The 21,947-nt window shown below is 41.1% G+C and overlaps 1 protein-coding gene across 7 annotated transcripts in view; it reads left to right on the top strand.

Annotated features, from left to right (window-relative positions):
- The window catches only part of MARCHF1 (membrane associated ring-CH-type finger 1), a 117,832-nt gene that overhangs the window by 71,054 nt on the left and 24,831 nt on the right, over window positions 1-21,947 (top strand). For 6 of the 7 annotated variants that reach the window (XM_053402935.1, XM_053402932.1, XM_053402931.1 and 3 more), the window contains 3 exons: window positions 3,988-4,038; window positions 13,004-13,083; window positions 13,370-14,119. In XM_053402935.1, coding sequence (XP_053258910.1) covers window positions 3,988-4,038; window positions 13,004-13,083; window positions 13,370-14,119 — 881 coding nt within the window. The remainder of the gene's footprint in view (window positions 1-3,987; window positions 4,039-13,003; window positions 13,084-13,369; window positions 14,120-21,947) is intronic. The other variant, XM_053402936.1, reaches the window with a different exon arrangement.

Below are 21,947 nucleotides of genomic sequence, written 5' to 3' on the forward strand. Positions count from 1 at the left end.
ATTCCCTTACACGTTTCTTCAAACCAAAACTTTACTTCAGAAATAGAATTTTTAAAAGCTTTAAATAAGGAAAGAAGAAATGGAACAGACATGTGCCTTTCATTCTTTCTTATATGTTTCGTATGCTGCATTTGAAGGTTAAAAAAGGTAAAGGGACCCCTGACAATTAGGTCCAGTCGTGACCGACTCTGGGGTTGCGGTGCTCATCTCGCTTTACAGGCCAAGGGAGCCGGCGTACAGCTTCCGGGTCATGTGGCCAGCATGACTAAGCCACTTCTGGTGAACCAGAGCAGCATACGGAAACACGGTTTACCTTCCCGCCAGAGCGGTACCTATTTATCTACTTGCACTTTGACGTGCTTTCGAACTGCTAGGTTGGCAGGAGCAGGGACCGAGCAACGGGAGCTCACCCCGTTGCGGGGATTCGAACCGCCGACCTTCTGATCGGCAAGTCCTAGGCTCTGTGGGTTAACCCACAGCGCCACCCGCGTCCCTATTTGAAGGTTAAATGTACTTTAATCAGAATGGGAAGAAGGAATACTAATCAAAGTGCTTAAATTTGATTGAGATGCTGGAAAAAAGGATGATCAAAGATGGTAGTTGTGAGCCTCATTCTATAGATTTTCCTGGTGTAAAAAATTACCTATTCTCCTTTGTGGTTTGGAAAGGTGGTGACAGCATCTCTTTACTTCTGCTTCTTTCATATCTCTAGATTTTTTCTTTTTTAAAAAAAAACACCCAATAGAACTTAGTATTGAGTGAGGCTTTGTTTTTATATACACTGACCCTTGTCATAATTTTATTTTTGTTACATGCATAGCTTTTACACCAGCTTTTCATAACAGTTGCTCATTTATTTGACATTAACATGCCCACTTCTCTAGAAATTGATATATACTTTCCAAAGAAGTAACCATGTTAATACTAACATATTACCACTAACTTTCTAAAGCAGAAATAGGAGTTCTAAAACAGAATCATTAAATGTTGAAGAGGACTATAGGCTTCTGTTGGGAGTCAAGGTGGAAAACATTAAATCTCAAGCAAGCTGTGTGATATATTTGTGCAGCCAGGAAGTCACGGACTGAGAGCCCAGCAAAATCCTTTATGGATAAAATTGCTAGGTGTTTTTTCCTCTTCTTTCTAGGACCTACCTTCTTATATCTGTGTGACATTCATCACATGATGTCATACACATCTTCCAACGCCATGCAGGCCAGACTGACGTGGTGTAGCGGAAGGCTGCACTGGCCTGTGCAGTGATGGGAGATTCAGCACAGGCCAGTTCAGCCTTCTACTAGGCCATGCAAGTCCCCCTGATGTCAGGAGATGCTGCAGGGACTGGCTTGGGCTGGTGTGATGTTGCACCAGCCTGTGCAACATCTCCTGACACCATCTGAGCCGGTGCAGCTTTCAACTAGGCCTTGCGCCTGGCTGTGCCGGTCTCCCTTGCGCCTTGAATATTTGGGGGGCTGAGCCCTTTGCTAAGGAATATTGAAGGGGCTGACGACATCTCTGCCCCCTAGAGTTGGCATGCCTGACTCTCATGAATAGCCTGCGAATTGTGCTTGGAAACGTATAAATGATTTTAATTATAAAAGCATGCTTTAGCTGACAGGCTAGTGTACCTTGTACATGTTGCACAGCAACTTGAACATGTTTGCAGGCTGGGGGGTAAAGGAAACAACAAAAATATACTTTGCTGTTCATACCTTTTGTAAAACTGTAAATGAATACTCAAGCTTCCTTAGCCTTAACCTAGTATTAAATGTTGGTGCACTCTCACATGCTATTAATGATTTCCAGGTACAGTGGTACCTCTGGTTGCGAACGGGATCCGTTCTGGAGGCCCGTTCGCAACATGAAAAGAACGCAACCCACAGCTGCACGTCTGCGCACGCAGGGGTTGCAATTCACCGCTTCTGCACATGCGCGTGACGTCATTTTGCGCTTCTGCACATGTGTGAGTGGTGAAACCCGGAAGTAACCCTTTCCAGTACTTCCGGGTCGCCGCGGAACATAACCTGAAAGAATGTAACATGAAGCGGACGTAACATGAGGTATGACTGTAATTTAGGCATGAGCAAAGAAGCAACAGAAGGTGACTGTGACATGCTCAGACAAGTCAAAAACTAGGTTGTTACTTGGATGCATTGATTAATGTTGTAGGAAACTAAAGAAAAATTCCAGAGCTGAATAAGAGATACGTCTGATGGGGAAAATATAGAAATAGTACTGTATTTTATTCTGTTGCCATAGATGTTCGTAACCTAAATGCGCTTGACATATGCCTTAGCAATTAGCAAGTAACATCTGTAAATGCATTAATATTTATGGCAGTATCTTTACATATGCATTGTGAAATGAACATAATTTTGCTCTTTTTTGTGCATGGCCTTTACCTTAGCAATTCTAACTGAAGTATTGTGTGGAGACATGGTGAGCCACTGATTGCAGCTCTATCTCTGCTTGTACCAGTGGTGCAGTTATGTTTTTAAAAGTACACAGAAAAGTCCAGTAAGACCTCTCCCATCCATTGTGCCCACAACCATTTTTAGATATTCTCCTCTACTTTCCCCCACCTCCCCGGCTTTTGCACCTCTGTCCAATTTTCCAAAGAACAAACTTGGCTGTAGTTGGGTGCACTTGTTTCTCCATATACACAAGGACAAAATTGTAGGTCATCCAACTATGATCTGTCCTACTAAGATGGTTTCCCACTCAGAACATCACCACCTTCTCTTTTTTTGCTGCTTCTCAGGATGAAAAGAAATAGGGGCTTCATAGTTGAGATATTGCAGGGTGTTGTTGTCTAGAATCCTTACTGGAAACATAACAAATTCAAGCTTTGCTTGATGGTTGGTATCCCTCAAGGACTTAATCATTGGCAAGTTTCTGTAATATATGCCCACTTGTGTTGGGAGTTAAGTACCATTCAACTAGGAGGCATCTTTCTGCTGACCTGGGCATAACTACTGCTTAAGCCAGGGGTCAGCAAACTTACCGCACCTTGGGCTGGTGTCTCTAGCGCTGATCGCGCGGAGGAGCACGTGCCCATGTGCATGCGCACACATTATTTCCAGCGCACTTCCGGGGCAGAGGAGCACAGGAAATAGCTTGTGCACATGTGCACAGGCCTCCTCTGACCCAGATATACACTGGAAACAACGCTTGCGCATGTGCACAAGCTATTTCTGCTGCCCCTCCGACCCACGCAGCATAGCGCCGGTAAGAGCGGGTGGCAGCAGCGGGTGGCGGGGGTCGCTGTGGGCCAGATAAACAAGTCCCTTGGGCCTTATCTGGCCCGCGGACCTTGGTTTGGGGACCCCTGGCTTAAGCAATACTTTCCTTTGACTCCTTGTGTCTATGTCTGTGTATGTATATGTATATCATACATAACAATATCTAGCTGAGTTTTAGGGTCAGGCTCCATTCATATGAGTCAAGATAGTTTTATGCCTAGATGTGCATGGTTTTCTTTGATTTGTAAATATGCTTTAAATATTGTTGGAAAATGTCTAGGATACATAGCTAGTTCTTCCTCATGTTCTTGGTGGCATCCCACATATAGTGCCTGCAGCTGTGCAGAGCAACATTCAGAAGCTACAGAGACTGTCAGCTTTCTCTCTTTCCCAGATTTGACATTTATTAAGTAATTTTAAACAATGGCTAGAAACCAAAGAAACGCATAACTAGTTCCACATGCCCCAAGGGGCTTCTAACTTCCTTTCTTGGACAACAGATTGTGGGGATTTTTAAAATTATGATTAAAGCATAAAGATCTGCTGTGGAAAGAAGAAATAACTAAAATTCCTGAGGTCTTGAGCTTGCTTAAAGTACTTCTTTGGATACCAGCTGGTAATCCTTCAATGACATGAACTTTGTAGGTTTTCAGATGCTGAGAGTTAAAGCAAAAGATAATGCTGTGCAAATTTTAATTTTCTGGTTTAGACAGAAGCTAAGCAACCTTTACTATTCTTTTTACAGAATGAGAAATCTCCAGGCCGCTCAACAAGCCGCTCAAGTAACATTTCAAAGGTAAGTTACGAACTACTCTCAGGCAGACCTACTGTGACATATACTGTTTTTGCTGTAATCTGAGGCACACTTACTTGGGAGTGAGTCCCATTGAATACAGTAGAACGTAAACATGAGTATGATTGGGCTGCATTTTTAAATGGGCTTTGTAATACTTTGAGTATGTTTTCATTTAACACTAAACTGTGGTTTAGCATTACAAGAATGAGCTGAAGCAAGCCTTGATCGCAGACACCTCTCCCATGCCCTCTATTCCTCTCAACAAGGAGAAAGTCTGGAAGCTTCTCTTTTGATGTGTTGTCTAAATAGAAAACTGTGGTTAACCTCAACTATGGTTTGTTCAAGTGAGCTATAAACTATGGTTTGAAATTGAATTGTTTCAGCAAACCATAGTTAAAATTAACCATATTTTGTCCCAGTTCAGATTTCATGAAAAGCTGTGGTTAATTTAAAACAGAAGTGAAAGCTTCCCAATACCTTCTTGTGGCTGCACTGGAGAAGGGAGTATGCATGCCTAAGAATCACTATGGCTTGCTCTCATAGTACTAAACCAAGGTTTTGCCTTATACTCCTCTCCCCACCCAAGGCCAAGATGTGTCACTCTGGAAACAAGCCACATCTCACTGAAGTCAACAGTATAAAGTCCATTGGCTTCACTAGATCTGAATATTGCTCTCTCAAAACTTCTGTTCCCTATATGTGTGTGTGTGTTTGTGTGTCTAAATTTATTTTGCAGACTCTTGACAAATTGCCTTCCATATATTTTCACATTTCAAAAGCAGGTTGAAGATATAGATATTCAGCCTGCTCCATAATGTTTGTGGTGCCAAGAGCACAGGAGATTATGGAAGGAGATTAATAAGTTTTATAATAATAGTCATTTGGAGCATGAAAATCAGATTAGGTGAAAACTCTGAATAAATGGAGAAAGAAATTGATTTCCTGAGTCTGAATGAATAAGGAAGAAATAGCTGCATTTTGTGGCCACTAAACATAGTTGACCAAGCTGCTGAGCAAGATACGAGAAGGTGAGCACTACATCAGAGGGTAATATGAACAGTAACTTATTACACCTGAAGGCACGGTAGTTGCTAGGTGTTTGTGAAAGCAGCGGCATTCTAGAGTAAACCTGCCAACCTAGGCAAGCAATTGTAAATCTCTTTCCCCCCACCTGCCAAATTTACTGTTCCTCTTGATATTCATTTATACAGTGGAAAGACACATCAAAGAAGGGCTCAAACAATGTAGTGCTTTCTTTTGAATTACCTGCCAGCGGCAACTTCACACACAAACACACACAAAGGTTTCTGCTGGCAGTATGTGAATCTGCACAAGTGACAGAAGGATGGGAAAGTGTCCACTTCTCCTGGTAATCGGCTGGTGTTTTGTTTATATGGATGGCATTTGTTACAGAAAATCCATGTTCCCCCCCTTTCTTTCAGGGGTGGGACATGCATCTCTCTGTCTCGAGGGGGGAAATACCGTACATTTTATTTCATTTCTCAAATATTTTTGTAGCTTTGCATGCATGCAGAAAGTGCTTGCCATAGTGATGAGTTCCAGCCTCCTACCTCATGTGCAGTTCCATGCATACATGTAGGGGAGGGGCTGGATCATTCCCTGACTGTCCTTTATCTAAAACAGTGAGAGCAGGTGTACCATTTTGGAGGAAATTACCTTTTTTTGCAGGAGAATCTAGGAATTCTATCTAGAATTTCACATTAATTATTTTACATTTTAGTGTTGATTCTCCCAGCAGAAGTTTCTAGCTATTTCTACAGTGTAAAGCATGCTGCTTTTTTTTTACCTTCTCTGTGTTTTCTTTCTAAATGTTTAATTGCTTTTGAAATGTGTGAGTTAATATGACAATAACAATTTCAGAATAATCTAGATTTGTTTCTTTTCGGTGTGATACAGTCCACTCTTTGCAATATGTTGGTGTGTGAGAGACTATCTGCTTGTATGAAAATGTTCACATATTTTATTTGAGGGTTCCCTCTTTTCTCAGTGAGAAGTATAAGCAATTCAAAGAGGGATTTATTTAAAAAATGCTTCTTTTTTAATGAATGGTTTGCATAGATCTGTACTGAATAGTTCTTGTTACAACCACATTCGGATGTGTGGGAGTGAAAGGATTTCTTAGAAGACTGATTCTCTTCATTGCACATATTTAAAATTTAGCACATAGTAAAAAGAACGAGTCGCTTTGTTTTAAACTGATCCATTGTCAGTTGGCCACAAATATGAGCTTGGCATTTAATAATTGGGTCTTCCCTGATAAGTAATAAAGAGAAAATATGATATGCCAATAAAAGCCTGATGGAAATTTTTAGTTAAATGTTAACAGTAAAAAGTAGATAAAACTCGATCACAACCAAATAATCATCTACTCCAGAAAGGCAGCCATGTGTATGCCACCTCCCATTTTGGGTGTGTGTTTTTTCTGAAGGATGGGCAGCTGCTGTGGCCTAAGGCCTCTCATACTCATGTCTCCCAGTTTGGAGAGGTGCAAACGTCTCTAGTAGTGAACAAGTATGTTGGAGAGTTTTCTTTTTCCTCCCAAACAACACAGCAGGCATGGGCATAGCCAAGGGGGGGGGCAGGGAGGGGAAATTGCCTCCCCCAAAAAACCAATAAAAATACATAGCCAACTGAGGTTATGCCCCCCCCCAACAAAAAACCTGCCCCCCCAAATCCTGGCTACACCCATGGCTGCAGGTCTAAGTCTGGTTATGCCCTAGTAAGATTTCAGAGTGTTTAAAATGGTTTGCAGCTTCAATGATTTAAACTGTATTGGAACATTTTAAGTTTGTATCTGGATACACTTGATCTCTTTAAACTGATGGAAGTGAAGATGCATTTTTTAAAATTGCTATGCAAATTCAGTGACTTATTTAATCAGAAGGCATGGTAGATATTTATTTTAAAAATTTATAAATATAATGGTTGTGCAAGAAAAGCCTGTTGTAATTCATCTTGACTTAGACACATTATCATCACACACACTTGGATATGATCTGTATAAACAACTAAAGGTTTGGTATGTGTGGACTTTTCAAAGAGGCATATGCAAACATAATGCATTCCTATGTAACAATTAACCATACTGCGCTTGTTATCAAACATGGTAATAAACAGATGTTTATTAAATTGAGCAGCTGACTTGCACATACCAAAATGCACTTGCTAAAAGCTATAACAATATTACTAAGTACATCTGTTAAAAGGAAAATGAAAGCCAAGAATGTCTTCGTAAACATACCCTTATTCCTCTCTACAGTCATATTGACCTCATAAGAATAATTTGCCTTGATTTCTGTATTCATATCTTCAAATCAGTACTTTTTACTTCCAGTATTTTAGTACCTTTCAGCTAAGTATGTGAATTGCTTCGCAGACATTCCCCTTATAGAGGGAGGCGTTTCTGATCCTGATTAGATTAGATATGATGTGGTTAGCCATCCTCATCAGCGTATGTGCCAAACTCTCAATAAAGGTTTGGAAAATACCACCACAGCCTTCTGATTTTGACTTCTAGTATTACACAAATATGATGACATTTATATGGACAATAATTTCAACAATCTTGTCTGTGAATGATGCTGACTGGAGAAGAGCTTGTTACTATGGCAGCTAATGCTGTTCTAGGACACATCGCATTCATTGTGTTAGAGGGAACCCACCCCTTTGCTGTCACTAATGTTGCAAGTGAAAGCATTACAAGTTGTGTGTGGAGGGGAGAGAAATGAGCTACATTGCAAACTTGCTGGTGAGGACTGGCCAAAATGAAGAGTGAAAACCCAAAACTTAAGTTATGTAGAAATGAAAAGCTGTGATCTAACGTGTCAGCCATGGAATGAATGAGTACACCTGACATCTCCTTCTTACTTGCCAGAATAAAATACACTAACTCTGAAACTGAACTTGGTGTAACTGACGGCCTTGCTTTTGGATCATGTTTTGGCGAGGCTGAAAATGGTGTGCCAATTTATTTGCAGAGTGTTTTACTAGTGTCATAATTCTGTGGAGTTGTCTATATATTTCGTGACCATAAGTTATATCCCATGCTTCCATACACTCAAGGTGGCTGAAGCTTTCCCTACTGCCTAGTTACGGGAGCATATAGTGGTTTTGTTTTATTTGTTTATTGGTTCATAAGAAAAAACTCCAGAATCCAGAGTTTTTAAGGAAGATGGCAGATATCCCATAGGAGGAATCCATTCCTTTGAGAGCTCAATTCTAACCCCTGAGCCCTACTCTTCGCTCTGTGTGTGCGCATGTGTGTGCGTGTTTGTGGTGGTGGTAAGATATGGTGGAGATAGCCTTCCACCTGGCACTGGTGATCTCTGCCTGCCTGGGAGGTGAGGGGTGTCTGCAGCCAAGGTTGAGGACCCTACTGCACCCACCAGTGGCATAGGCAGTCAACAGGTAGCCACTAATGGTGTTCCTACCACCGTAGCTGATGTAAGGCCCCAAAGAATGGCAATGCGGAAGGGACAGAATTGGATCAGGCTTGGGTTTTCTGGATCCTAAACTATTCCAGCAGCCAGAGTGTCTTCTCTGCTGCGGCAGCCTGGAGCTGGCACACCAGAATTCACAAATAGCCCTCTTCACACGCACATATTCTGCCCTGGCCGGCTCAAGTAGCGGAACTCCAGATGGAGCAGTGACTCCACCACACCGCTATCTGGGAATTAGGAAGCAACCTGCCCCGTGTAGTAGGCAAGCAGGGCTGATGAATTCCACTCATAGCCACTGGGGATCTAAGCTCCTATTACTTCTTCACCTCACCCTTGCTCAGAACAATTCGCCAGGATTTTGTTTTTGTTTTTTGAATGGGGACAGCAGCATTGCGGTGATCCATCTTAAGTGGGGTGGCGACCCAATTATGGTTCACGACACATTTGTTGAATGCAAGTGCTCTAAAGCACCATGTAACGGCTACGTTCTGACATAGTGACAAAAGAAACATTTCAGAAGGCCAGAACTAATCTGGTAGAATTGGTGCTGTTTCTGAGGCCTAGCTCTGCTCCCATAAAGAAATGCACTTTCTTGTTTATAAATATGTTGCTGCAAAACATAATTTTGTATTGCTGCCTTCACTTATGCTACCGATACAATCTGCGTTGATGAATTTTCTGCAGCTGTCCTCTGGTGTAACTTTTTCCCTTCATTTAAATAGCGCTTTAAAATAAAGTATTTTTATAAAGTGTCTATTAAAGGAATTTGCCATTTGAAGTAATTATGCTGTCATAAAATGAAATAGAAGTCTTTTGTGTAGCCAATCAAGTAACAGCCTACAATCATGATGTGCTAAATGTGAGGTTGCGACAGCGAAGTTTTACATGTTAACCTTGCATATTAGTAGTTCTATATGTGCTGCACATATTTTCTAATTTTTTTTCTTTGATGTGACAATTGCATTAGAATTTATATTTTTTTAAAATCGTTTAATTTTGAATCATGTACTCAATGCACTGTCGGACTAAATTGAACATGGTTTCTGCAGCTGTTTGTCATCCTCCAGGAGGGCAGTGAATATACAATCCTTGTGCCATGTTGCGTACTTGCTGTGTGCCATGTTATATACTTGCTTCCTCTGTACCATACTGACTACCAGCTGTGGGAAAATAATAAGTTTGGGAGGACGGCGGAGGGGGGGATTATTGGTTTTGTCTCCCCCTTGTTTTCATTATGTATTTTGTGTTTTTATATATTTTTTATGCCTTTGAACCCCTCTGCAATCTTCAGATGAAGGGTTGGAATACACATTTAACAAGCAAACAAATAAATCTATTAAAATAAAATACATATTTGATAGGTGTAAAGAGCCAAGAACGATGTTGCTTTTATTAGGATAACTGCAAAAGCTTGTAGATTGCAAAATTCCAAATAGGTAGTGGTGGGCTGCATGGATTGGTCCATTTTTACTCCAGCGTGGGGTCTGAATTTTTAAAGAATTCCTACCTCATAGAAAAGTAATAAAAGCATGCATGGGATTGCAACTTCTGTTAAGCTGAAGTGATTTTTATCTGGCAATTGCATGGATTTCCTCACCCAGGTCTATGCCCAGTACATATGATGGCTATTTAGGATGAAAAGGAAGCAGTTCCTTTCCAGGCCGCTTATAATAAAGCAATAAGTAGTCCAGAAGGCTTCAGGAGACAAAGTGGGTGTCCCAAATTACTTCAGCTAGCTTTGTTTCCAGGATGAAAACAAGCAACATAAAAATTGAATAAATATACATGAAATACACACACAAAAAGGCTGTGTTTATCTCTGGATATGCATGCCTAACTCCCGCATGAGTTACCGCAACTGATCACAGATGTTAAGAAAAGAAGGAATGCAATATGTGTCATATACCCACCAGCTGTGGCCAATATCTGCAGCAGGCATCTTTCCCCTAATGTTCCGATTTTGTAGTTCTTCTTACAGAAATGTTAATTGAAATGTTTGCATATGGGAAAAAGAAAACCCTCAAGAACAAGAAATTATTCTTTCCTACCCCCTCCCAACATAGGTCTCGTTTGTACATTCTACTGCACAAAGTTTGATGTGACACATCTGGCTGGCAGTGTCTGTGGGTTGTGTGTTAGGATCACCACAGCAAAGAAACATTATGCAATAAAGAATAGCAATCAAGCATACTCATATAAGTTCTGTGCTTCTAAAAAGCAATAATGGGTCCCAAAATGTTTCAGGCTGGTTAAATTTATAATTGAATTATACTGTCATCTTTAGCCAGGCGACAATAAGCTTACAAAGTGTGGATGTCTCTTAAAAACTAACAGTGTAAACCTATGCATGCCCACTTAAAAGTAAGTTCTATTAATTTCAGTGGGTTTTACTCAGCCTAAAGGTCCCAGTGCACATTGTCACATGTAATGGCCCTGGATGTAGATACACATTAGCATTGTGATGTAAATGGAAATGAACATGCAGAGTGATCTGCATCTAAATTTATAACGCAGCCTGGTGAAAATCTGACTTTAGGCCAGCCCTACCATTGGGCAGCATGTGAGGGACATCTGAGGCGGTGGGTGCTGGTATATAAGGAGGAGCAGCAGTGGCAACCCCCCAGTTCAACTGTGCCTTTTGAGCCCTACTGGCCATTTCCCTCTATTAAGGGACATTTGCTGTTGTTGTTTAGTCGTTTAGTCATGTCCGACTCTTCGTGACCCCATGGACCAGAGCACGCCAGGCACTCCTGTCTTCCACTTCCTCCCACAGCTTGGTCAAATTCATGTTAGGAGCTCTTTGTTATTCTGACACTTGCTCTGTTATTTTAAAAGCGACAGATTTTGTGGAGTCTACAGAAAGTCTCTTCAGGGTCCAGATGTGGCCTGTAGATTAACCACACCCACTTTAAACAAAGAAAATAATGGAGAAGACTTTTAGTAATGGACAGAGCCAGTGGTTAGTGTTGGGCTAGGACCTGGAAAACTAGGGTTCAAATCTCCACTCAGACATGAAGTTCACTGGATGACCTTGGGCCAGTCATAGTCTCTCAGCCAAATATACCTTGCAGGGTTGTTCTGAGGATAAAATGAGAGAGGGGGAACAAATCAATAATGGAGAGTGGGAGGTCCTTGGAGGAAGGTTGGTATAGAAATGTAATAATAATAATAATTAATAATAGAAATATTTTTAGGATTTTTTTTTTTTGTTCAAAATTAAGGAAAAAATATATTCCTGAGAGCTCTGAGGTAGATTTGTGGCAATACATGATTGTAAGGGTAGGGGAAATAGTGTTGCCTTTAACTGTAATACTTTGATTGTGAATCTTAGGATATTGTATAGGCCTGATTGTTTTCGCTTTTGGTCCACTTCAACATGACAAATTTCCTACATTAAAAAGCATTTCAATGAAGTATTTTGCAACATGGGCCTATTATACATAAGAACATTCGAAGAGCCCTGCAGGGTCAACGTGAAAGGCCCATTTAGGGTAGCAGTCTGTTCCCACAGCGGATAGCAAGATGCCTACAAGCAGGACTTGAATGTGATAGCACTGTCCTGGTTTTGTTCCTCAACAGCTGATATTCATATGCATGTCTTCAGAGTAATGTGTATATCCAATCATCACTTCAGAAACTGTTCATAATACTAAAGACATTCACAGTGTCCCGTGAAACTGTGTGTGTTAAGCAGTCTTCTGTGCTACACCTCCAGCCAGAATACTGATTAATCACAAGGCTTATGCCAAGGAGGACTTCAGTTTAGAGCTTTAAGAGTAATGTAGCTGGTGCATAACATAAGCCTTCGGGTCATTAACAATTAAGCTAACTACAGAGTTTAGCTATGTGCAAAACTATATTGTTAGTAACCTTCTAGCTACCATGGAACAATCTTGTTTTCTAGCCAAAACAAGTCAACAGGTTTAGTCTGCAAATTGCTGTGGCTGCTTTATGATGGGACTCGCTCATACTGTGGAAGTGTTTTGCTTCAGATGTTTGGACACGTAAATAGTTTCTGAAAGTGAACTTGATTGCTCTGATGATGTTTTTAAAAATAGTATTTAAGCTTCATGTTGCTTCTGCCCTCCCACACTGCAACGGTCTGGCAGCCCTGCCTCAGCCCTTACTCAGCACAATATCAGTGCAGTTCACTTTGTTCCAGTAAGGAGCCTCATCGTTGTTGAAATTTGGCAGCTGTTGTTTCCTTCATGCTCTGTGCTCGCAGTAGACCCAACTGCAAAATGAAACCTTTAGCCTGCAGAAGTTTGTTCCTCAAACAAGATAAAATATGTATGTGGACTGCAACTGTAGCCCTTAGAACATTTAGTTCCTCAAAAGGGTTTTGCTTTTGCAGGCACTTCCTGTATTTTAGAAGTGCGTGGATGTGAAAACATCGTAAAGAGCTGCACAAATTAACTTTTGTTTTAATCATGTGGAAAAGCAGTAAAATATCGACTCTTTATTTCATTGATAAAGATTCCAAATTATCTAACTTCTTTCAACAGGCAAGCAGTCCTACCACAGGGACAGCACCCAGAAGCCAGTCACGGTTATCTGTCTGCCCTTCTACTCAGGACATCTGTAGGTACGTGATAAAAGAGTGGTCCTAATCTGATTGATGCATAGTCTTCTTTATCTAATGATCCGTAGCTCTTGCTTTTGCCTAACCCCCCCCCTCCATGGATTTACATTCAAATCTACTTTTGGTTTGTCATTTTCAGTGTTTTGTTATGTCTTTTCCATATCTTTTTTTCTGTTTAAGTCATAATTATTTTTGTTTTCATTTCAAAATCCTGATTTGTTTCGTTTCTTTCTCTCTCTCTTCGTTTTATCATTTTCCATCCATCTCCTTCGCTTGCTGCTTTGTTTAGACCTCCCACCTTGCATGACATATCAGAAGATAAGTTTGAAAACTCGACCCCTGTCACGGTACTGAGTCCAGCTGGTAAAGAAACTGGTAGGAAACAAGTGAAGCGAAGGGTTAGGCGGAGGAAAGAGCCTGAGGAGAATAATGGGCATGCAGAAAAGCAAAAAAGAGAGAAGGATGGCAAGTTGCACCCCAACATTGCAAATCGTGCATGGAATGCCTTGCACAAACTATCATCCGATTCATCATCTTCAGATGAGAACCACTGGGCCCTGGTTAGAAAGAGAGAGAGAGCCAATATGCCCAGGAGAATGAGAAGGCGGAGTACTTCAAACGCTCGGACAGATGATTCTTCCAGGAAAAATGCCATTGAACTTGTAACTATGGGGACAGGTGGGGAAAAGAAGCAAGAAGAGAAGATTGAGCCTGAAGGCTGCACTCCTAGTCACCGCAGGAGAAGGATTTCACGGTGTAAAGAGACCTGCCGCTCACCGTCTTCTGTGGAGGCAAGGAGCTCCTTTAGACAAGGTGGGAAACACCAGGACAAGTGCAGCCGCAAGGATCCAGAGCCTTCAAGGAACATGAGACGAGTCAAAGCAAGCAAGGAGGAAAGTGGTTCAGAGAAAGGCCCAGACAGTGATATTTTGTCAGTTCCAGAAAATGGAGTACCTGCTGGGACAGGGCTTGCTGCATCGGCTGCTGTTCAGAAACCTGCGTTTTATGATGACTTGTCAGATGATTTCGAAGTGTGCAGGTTTGTCTCCTAATGCAAAAGGAATTTCTAAGTGCTATGAATTATATAAAGGAGATGGTTGGTTGTTGTTTTTCCTCCCTGATTCATACTGCTTTTGGTGTCTAGATACATAAGAACCATGCTTAGCAACTAAACAGCAGCAGGTAATCTGGGTTTCATACAGACTTTAATCTTGGAATCACAAAAACCATCTTGAGGCATGATATTGGGTCATTTTTTAAAAAGTTGTTAAAATGCAATAGGATATAGAATCCTCTTTCAGAGTGCTCCTTCTTTTATGTTGGGGTGGGATTTTTGAGATGCTGTGTGCATGGCAAGAACACTATTGCATTGAAAAGTATATGTTCTCCTGATGATATGAATTATAACCTATATATGATAATACCAACTTTCCTAGGCTTAAGTCATCAATCTATAGTTTTAAGTAGCACTATGCAAGTTATCATGCCTATATAATAATATGAACATAGGCATGATAGCTACAGTTCTGCCTCCACTGTAAGAGGCAATATGCTTCTGAATAACAGTTCCTGGGAATCAGAAGGAGGAAGAGTACGATTGCAGTCAGCTGCTGCTTGCAAAATTCTCATAGGCAACTGTTAGAACAGGATGCTGGACTGGATGGTCCTTTGCCCCTGATCCAGTTAGTTACTGTTGGAGATTTGTGAGAATAAGCTTTCCTCCAGTTTTATTTATTCTAATAAAATAAAATTCTATCCCACCTTTCTAGTCCCCATGTACTACTCAAGGCAGCTTTCAGTAATTTAATGCAATTTCAAAAAAAATAAATTTAATCAAATAATAAGCAACATTAAAATCCACTGAAAAGCAACAGCAGCAGATATCACAAGATCCCTGTTTTACTCCCTTATCATGCCGCAAAAAATATATAAAGTTCATTAATTCTGTTAGACTTGGGTAAATGGTCCACCTAATTATTGTGTGACTGGTCCTTACATGTTGCTAAAAGATCTGCTGGCTTTCTTTTGTGATGACCTAGGCAGAAGTGTGCATAAGTGGAATTGAAATGAGGAAATGTTTTGAGTCATATAAGTGGATAAGGCTCAAAATCAGCTGTTACTTTTTGGATGTAGAGATTGCACCAGTTGCCTTCGAAATATAGGAATTTGGCAAATGTGAAAATATCAATCAGTTAGAACTACTTTATATAAAGGAAAAACAGTTGCCTGATATATCTTAACAATAGTGCCTGCGCTAGAATCAGCTTTCCTTTTCCCTCAGACTGCAAGCAATTATGCTCTAGCTCAGGGCTGACTCACCTATGAGGCAAGATGAAGCGACTGCCTCAGGCAGCAGGATCACAGGGGCAGCAGATCCTGTTGTAAATCTTAGCCTGTCTTCTCCCTACCACCAAAACATAGGCATGATCAAAGCCTACCAAGTGAAGCATGACTTTGTTTTTATAACTCAGACCATGTGCACCTTTTTGGGCAATGTGATATTTTTTTTTAAAGGGGCAGTTATGTGGGCCTTGGAGATACAGCCACGAGGGACTCATTCACAAAGCAGAGTTCTGTGGGGATTTTGCATTTCATGGTGATTGGTTTAAAATGTGTTTTATGAGCCGACAGATTTAGTTGCATGCATCAGCCTGTGTACCTAATTGTGTCACAGCTGTAATCTACCATAGTGTAAATATAGTAATGTCTACCGGAAGTGTGCAACTAATATCATCTGGACCTCATATATAGTGAGGACTTGACTGGGCCATATATTGATGGACTGGAATAGAAATAATCATTGTGTATAAAAAGTTGAATCAATGATGACTCCTGAGCATAGCTGTTAAGCGTCCCTTATTTGGCAGGACAGTCCCTTATCCCAGCGCCATGTCCTGCTGCTGTCCCTTATTGATGAGGCTTCGTTTGGCTGCTGGCTAGGCTTTCTGCCTTTGGCTCAGTGGGGCTCAGAAGTTGAACATACCTGTGCCTGGAAAATCCCTTACTTTGGCTGCTGATCCCTTATTTTCGAGGCTGCTGGCCCCTTATTTTCAAATCTGTAAGTTGACAGCTATGCTCCTGAGGTGATGAGTATCACAAACCTGGAAGCTATGATTGGCCAACCTTCCTGGAGCATGTGTTTGTGTTGCATGACAACATCACATCTTGCATTCACATCCTGTTTGCAGACTTCCCATAGGCATTTGTCTATGGTCATTGTAAGAGCAGTGTGGTGGGTCGGATGGGCCTTTGGTCTTATCCAGCAGGCCTCCATTTATGTTTTCTGTCTCTTCAGCTGTAATGAAAATTAGACTACTATTTTTCCATGCTGGCACACAAACTGAGCTCTCCAAGACAGTGATATATATCTTGTAATCATTCCTAAATGTATCACACCGAGAGGTAGTAAGTACATGTAGAGTAAATGCTGCAAAAACTGCTGCATGCTAATTTTTATCACCAGTAAGCTATCTTACTTGTTAAACTATCAGAGAACAAGTAGGAGAGATTTATGACCCAATAATACTGATTCAGCTAAAAACAGGCTTTCCTGTTTTTACTTTAGTGAAAGATACATTCCTGCATTGAGTCAAAAGCCAATTTGTAGTCCGTTTTCTGATAGTCATCATTTTTTTCGAAAAGAAGGGAAAAAATGCAATAAAATATTCATTGAGAAAAGAGAGATTATCTACTACACTGTCTCATTTGAACATTGGGTAATTTAACTTGCATACCAAAACTAAAAGGGTACGCATACTTCTTAAAAAGACAGGTAAAGTGTCAGGAGTCCAGGAAACAACCTTTTTTAAATAGACTGTGGCAACAGTCCCATTGCATCTGCTTCTTCCTGTTGTTGCTACCTTTCAGTAAAACTGATCAATCAATTAACTAATCTATGGATGTGAAAAGAGTGCTGGATGCAGAACTTAGTCCCGCATCAATTAATGATTGTCCCTCATCGTCAACCATATTTTATTTATACTGTTAAGTGGTTAATGCAGAACTGCACATAATCTACCACTAACCTTTTGAACAATGGTGCTACTGCTGCGACATACTTGGGACAAGTGGCTATCTTGAAATCCAGCAGAGCCACCTGAAAGCTGCGCAGTTGGATTAGAGAACCACTGCTAGCTCAGATGGTTCCAGCTGGGTATAATGGACCCACGTATTGGCAGCTCAATACTGTATCTTGCCAGATACTGGCAGCTCAGTAGCAGAAAATATAGCTTTTGCAACAGCACTCTGCACACCTGTGATTTCCAGCAACTGGTATTCAGAGCCATACTGGCTTCTGACAGTGGAGGTAGAAATAACCATTCTGGCTAATAGGCACAATCATCCAATCCTTTTTAAAAGCCCTTGGAGACTGTTCTCTTAATGGCCCATACTTAAAGGGTCATTACCTCACCAGGAAACTAGCCTGGCTATTCCAGGAATTGACTCTGTGCTGTATCCATGAATTAAAAGTATCTGTCCTTGGAGGGGCGTCACTTTCTACATCCCTCCATCAGGAGAACTAACCATATATTCCTACTATCTACTTCCTTTTGCTTATTTAGTTCCTGATCCACAAGAGGACCTCTCCTCATATCCCAGGGGTCAACAAACTTTTTCAGCAGGGGGCCGGTCCACAGTCCCTCAGACCTTGTGGGGGGCCAGACTATATTGGGGGGGGGGATGAACGAATTCCTATGCCCCACAAATAACTCAGAGATGCATTTTAAATAAAAGGTCACATTCTACCCATGTAAAAACATGCTGATTCCCTGACTGTCTGTGGGCTGGATTTAGAAGGCAATTGGATCGGATCTGGCCCCTGGGCCTTAGTTTGCCTACTCATGTCTTATCCCATGTCTGCTAAGCTTACTAAGGAGTCTTTAGTGATATATTTTATCAAAAGCTTTTTGAAAGTCCAAATATACTATGTCAACTGGATCTGCTGTGGAATAGAGTTGAGAATTCTGCTGCTGTATTTGCCATCTCAGTGTATTTGTTGAACTGGTCTGATATTTTCCAAACTTAGTTGTAGGGGTCAGGTGAAAGGGATTTGTCTTCCATAAAGGCCTTTCCGTACTTTGTGAATGCAAATTTGTTGTATCTGAGAACAAAGTGACTGGATCAACAGGTGATGCTTTTCAGTCATCTACTGAGTCAGGCTATACTTCTGTCATCATAAAATATGTTGCTGATGTATGTATAGTGAGGAGGAACTCATTTAGAGCTACTTCACATTGGGAGGAAATTAGTCAATTTTGGTGTGCTTTTTTAAAACACATTTTCTCATAGCCCTGCTTGAATCAGCTGTTTACCCTTAAGATTTTGTAGTATACAGGATCTGATCTTCCACCCTTTTCTTTTTTTCAAACATACACATACACTTTAGAACAATCTGCCCAATTTCCCTCCCCCTTCTTATTCAAATACCTGAAACGGGAATTTGTGACAGCATGAGGTTTAGCCTGCACTTTGAAAGTGAAGGAAGGAAGGCAAGCCAGCAAACGCAGTTCCTCCTCTTTGCTAACTTTGCCTTTGCCACCAAGCAGATATCCTTTTCCACCGCTGTCTCTACTAATCAAGCCTCTTTTTCAAACTGGCCAAGCCAGCTCTCAATACTGGGTGGAGTACCCGACCCCACCCCCATCCATCTTCCCTCTCTCCACCCCCCTTTCTTTTTTCTTTCTTTTTTCTTCTCCCCCTAATGCCTCAACAAATGAAACGGATTTGTAAAAATGTTACATGGAAGAAGAAGAAAAAATACGAGGCACTACACTTCTGTAAAACAAGAAAATCCTTAATAAAAAATATTAAAAAAAAATACTGGGTGGAGTGAGAAGGCAATTAAGTATAGCATGAATAAGAAGATAGCAGCCATATTTAAATGCAAACAAATGTGGTTTTTACCAAAGCAGACTGGCAAGTCAGCCGTTTTTTTAAAGAGGATCTTTAAGATTAAAACTTTAAAAATAGTTTAATCAGTTCCCCATTAGAGCAAATTAAGCATCCAGCTAAATGTATACTAGGCTGCTTGCCTCACTAAGCCAATACTTAACCAGTTTTCTCAGAATTCTGGTTCTGGTTCCATTTGTGGCCTTCTGTCATGGCTTCTTTCTTATACAGTGCTGCAAGCGTATTTTATAACTTTATAGTTCAGCTTTTCTTTTGTCTAATTTGCTTCAACTCCCTGCTTAAATACATTATTTCAACTGGGGGGAGGATAGAGTCCAATTCCCCTAACTGGTTAGGCTGCCCGCCCTCCTTTTATCTTTAGGCTTCATTTTCCTCTTAACCACCAAATTAACTTTTGACCCTCCTCTTAACTTTGAACCTTTTGGCATAGAACACACTCTTAAAAAAAGAAAGCAACCATTTTATAAAAAAAGAACAGAATATAAAATGATGAAACAGTTTCATTACTTCATAGACTGGTGACTTGAAGATCATGGTGACAGGTTAAATCTCCACCCTACAACAGTTGTCTGGCATGCCCATGAAACAGGAGGGGGATAATAATAATAATAATAATAATAATAATAATAATAATAACAACAACAACAACAACAACAACAACAACAACAACAACAACAACAATAATATTATATGTATTTTAATTTACATGCTGCCCAGCTGACTGGGTTCCCCAGCCACTCTGGGTGGCTTCCAACAAACTATGAAACCACAGTAAAACATCAAACATTAAAAACTTCCCTATACAGGGCTGCCTTAAAATGTCTTCTAAAAGCCAGGTAGTTGTTTATCTCCTTGACATCTGACAGGAGGTGTTCCACAGGACAGGCATGACTACTCTGCCTTGTTCCCTGTAACTTCACTTCTTGAGTGAAGAAAACTGCCAGAAGGCCCTCAGAGCTGGATCTCAGTGTCCAGGCTGAACGATAGGGGTGGAAATGTTCAAGTACAATGTTCATGTAACTGAAACCAAAATGCTGTGGTTCACAGGTATTAGGCCATAGAGGCTACATTTGGATAATTGTTCTCATCTTAATAATGAGAAATGAAAAGGTCTTTTGCCCTTCTGTCCTTCCTTAGTGGTATCCCTTGATAAGCCAGGTCTCTGATTATGCTTCCAGCTTCAAAAGAAGCCAGGATCATTAACCAACTTCAAATTGGTTTTTAACATTTTGGTGTTAACCATAGCTTCCCAGTTTGGATAAAACAGGAAACCGGTTAGTTAGTCTGATTCTCTGTGAAAGTGTCTACTAGCCACAATGACTATGTTCTTCCTTTACTGTCAGAGATGATACCAGTTAATGGGAATTGCAGATGAGAAGAGTTGCACCCAGACCCTACTTGCAGGCTTAGCATGGGCATATGACTGACCAATGCAGGAACAGTATTCTGGACTAGATAGGCCTCTGACCTGATCCAGCAGGCTATTGTTATAACCTTATGACTTCATAGTTTATCAAGGCATGTGGCAAAGGAACTTCATGCATGGGAAACGTCCAAGCAAAAGCCCGAGATCAGGTCACCAAAAATAGCTGAATGCCTTTTTCTTGTTTTGAGATCCTTCATGATTATGTTCAGAGTTCTGTTATACTTCTGTGTTCAGACATGGATTTCATCCATTCTTCTTTTTTTCAAAAAAATAAATAAAAAATAGCCAGCTTTAATCCCATTGCTAAGTGTCAGGGAACTGCCATCAGTGCCGGAGGGAGAGAGCAAAAGCCAGAGGGATTCCAGAGAGCGTCCAGGGATCGGGAGAAGCAGCCCACCTTCTGGGGAAGAGAATCAGCGTAGCACCAGTGGAGAAGGGGGGCAGATAGGGGAAGCGGCGAGGCGGTCCCATGACTCCTTGCCTGGGACCAGCGGGGAGAGTAGGGGTCCTCCGTTGCCCACGCCCTCCTTGTGCAGAAGGCTTTTGCGCAGAGAGAGTAGGAGGAGACTAGGCGTCAAAGAGCTTCTTTGCTGGAAGAAGTTTAAGAAACGCCCACTGACGGATTCTGCCAGCGATTGAGTCAGCCACGGGTGAGTGGCTGTCCGGACAGAAAAGGTTCACTTTGTCAACCCAGCCAGGTGTTTGCACCCAGCCGGGGAGATAAGCACTGGCTTACGCACGAGCAACCCCTAGAACCATTACACTAAGTGTTAAGCAAACTCCAAAACAGGAGTGTAATAAGATAGTGGTTTTTGTTCTGACCCAGCTTCATCACAACCTGCTGTTTCCATGTCTACCAAGTACTGTTATTCTTCCTGCTAAATGCTGTTTGATATAATTTACATATTTATTTATTTATTTATGTGAGTTATTAATTTAATTAATTGCATAATTATTCCACACCAGTCATTTCTGTGTAAAGGAAGGAGCAAAACAATGCGTTTTTAAAACAGTAATCAATTACATATTGGTTGAGGGCTTAAGAATACACACACAAAAATGTTCTGAGCAGATACCAACAGGATGAAGCTTATGTTTCACAAAGTGCGAAAAGAAGGGCTTTGCACCTTTATACAATATGCATGTGTGCTTGGGCCGAGGGTCTTTTGCCTCACCATCCCCACTACTGACTCCCTGTTGCTACTCAGCTAAAAAAAAAAAAAGTGTCCCCAGATTCATTGAAAAAATCTGGTAACCATATGTTACCCTTTTCAGTGGGTGACACCCAAGCAAATTCTCTCTAGAAGCAGTAGCTGCTGGCACAGTGGCATGACTCCTTGTATAGTATTTATTTTCCCTGCTCTTAGGGTTGGTATACGTCCAGCATTGAACTGCAAACAGTGGAGGAGGCATGGTAGCTGTAACCTTCCCAACATTTCTTATTGATGCATACAAAGAGGGCATTTATTTATACAACCTGATGCACAGAAGCAGCCTGGTTCTGTAGCTCTGGCTACATCAAGTCTTCAGT

This window comes from Podarcis raffonei, chromosome 9 (genome assembly GCF_027172205.1).
Source record: "Podarcis raffonei isolate rPodRaf1 chromosome 9, rPodRaf1.pri, whole genome shotgun sequence".
NCBI lineage: Eukaryota > Metazoa > Chordata > Lepidosauria > Squamata > Lacertidae > Podarcis > Podarcis raffonei.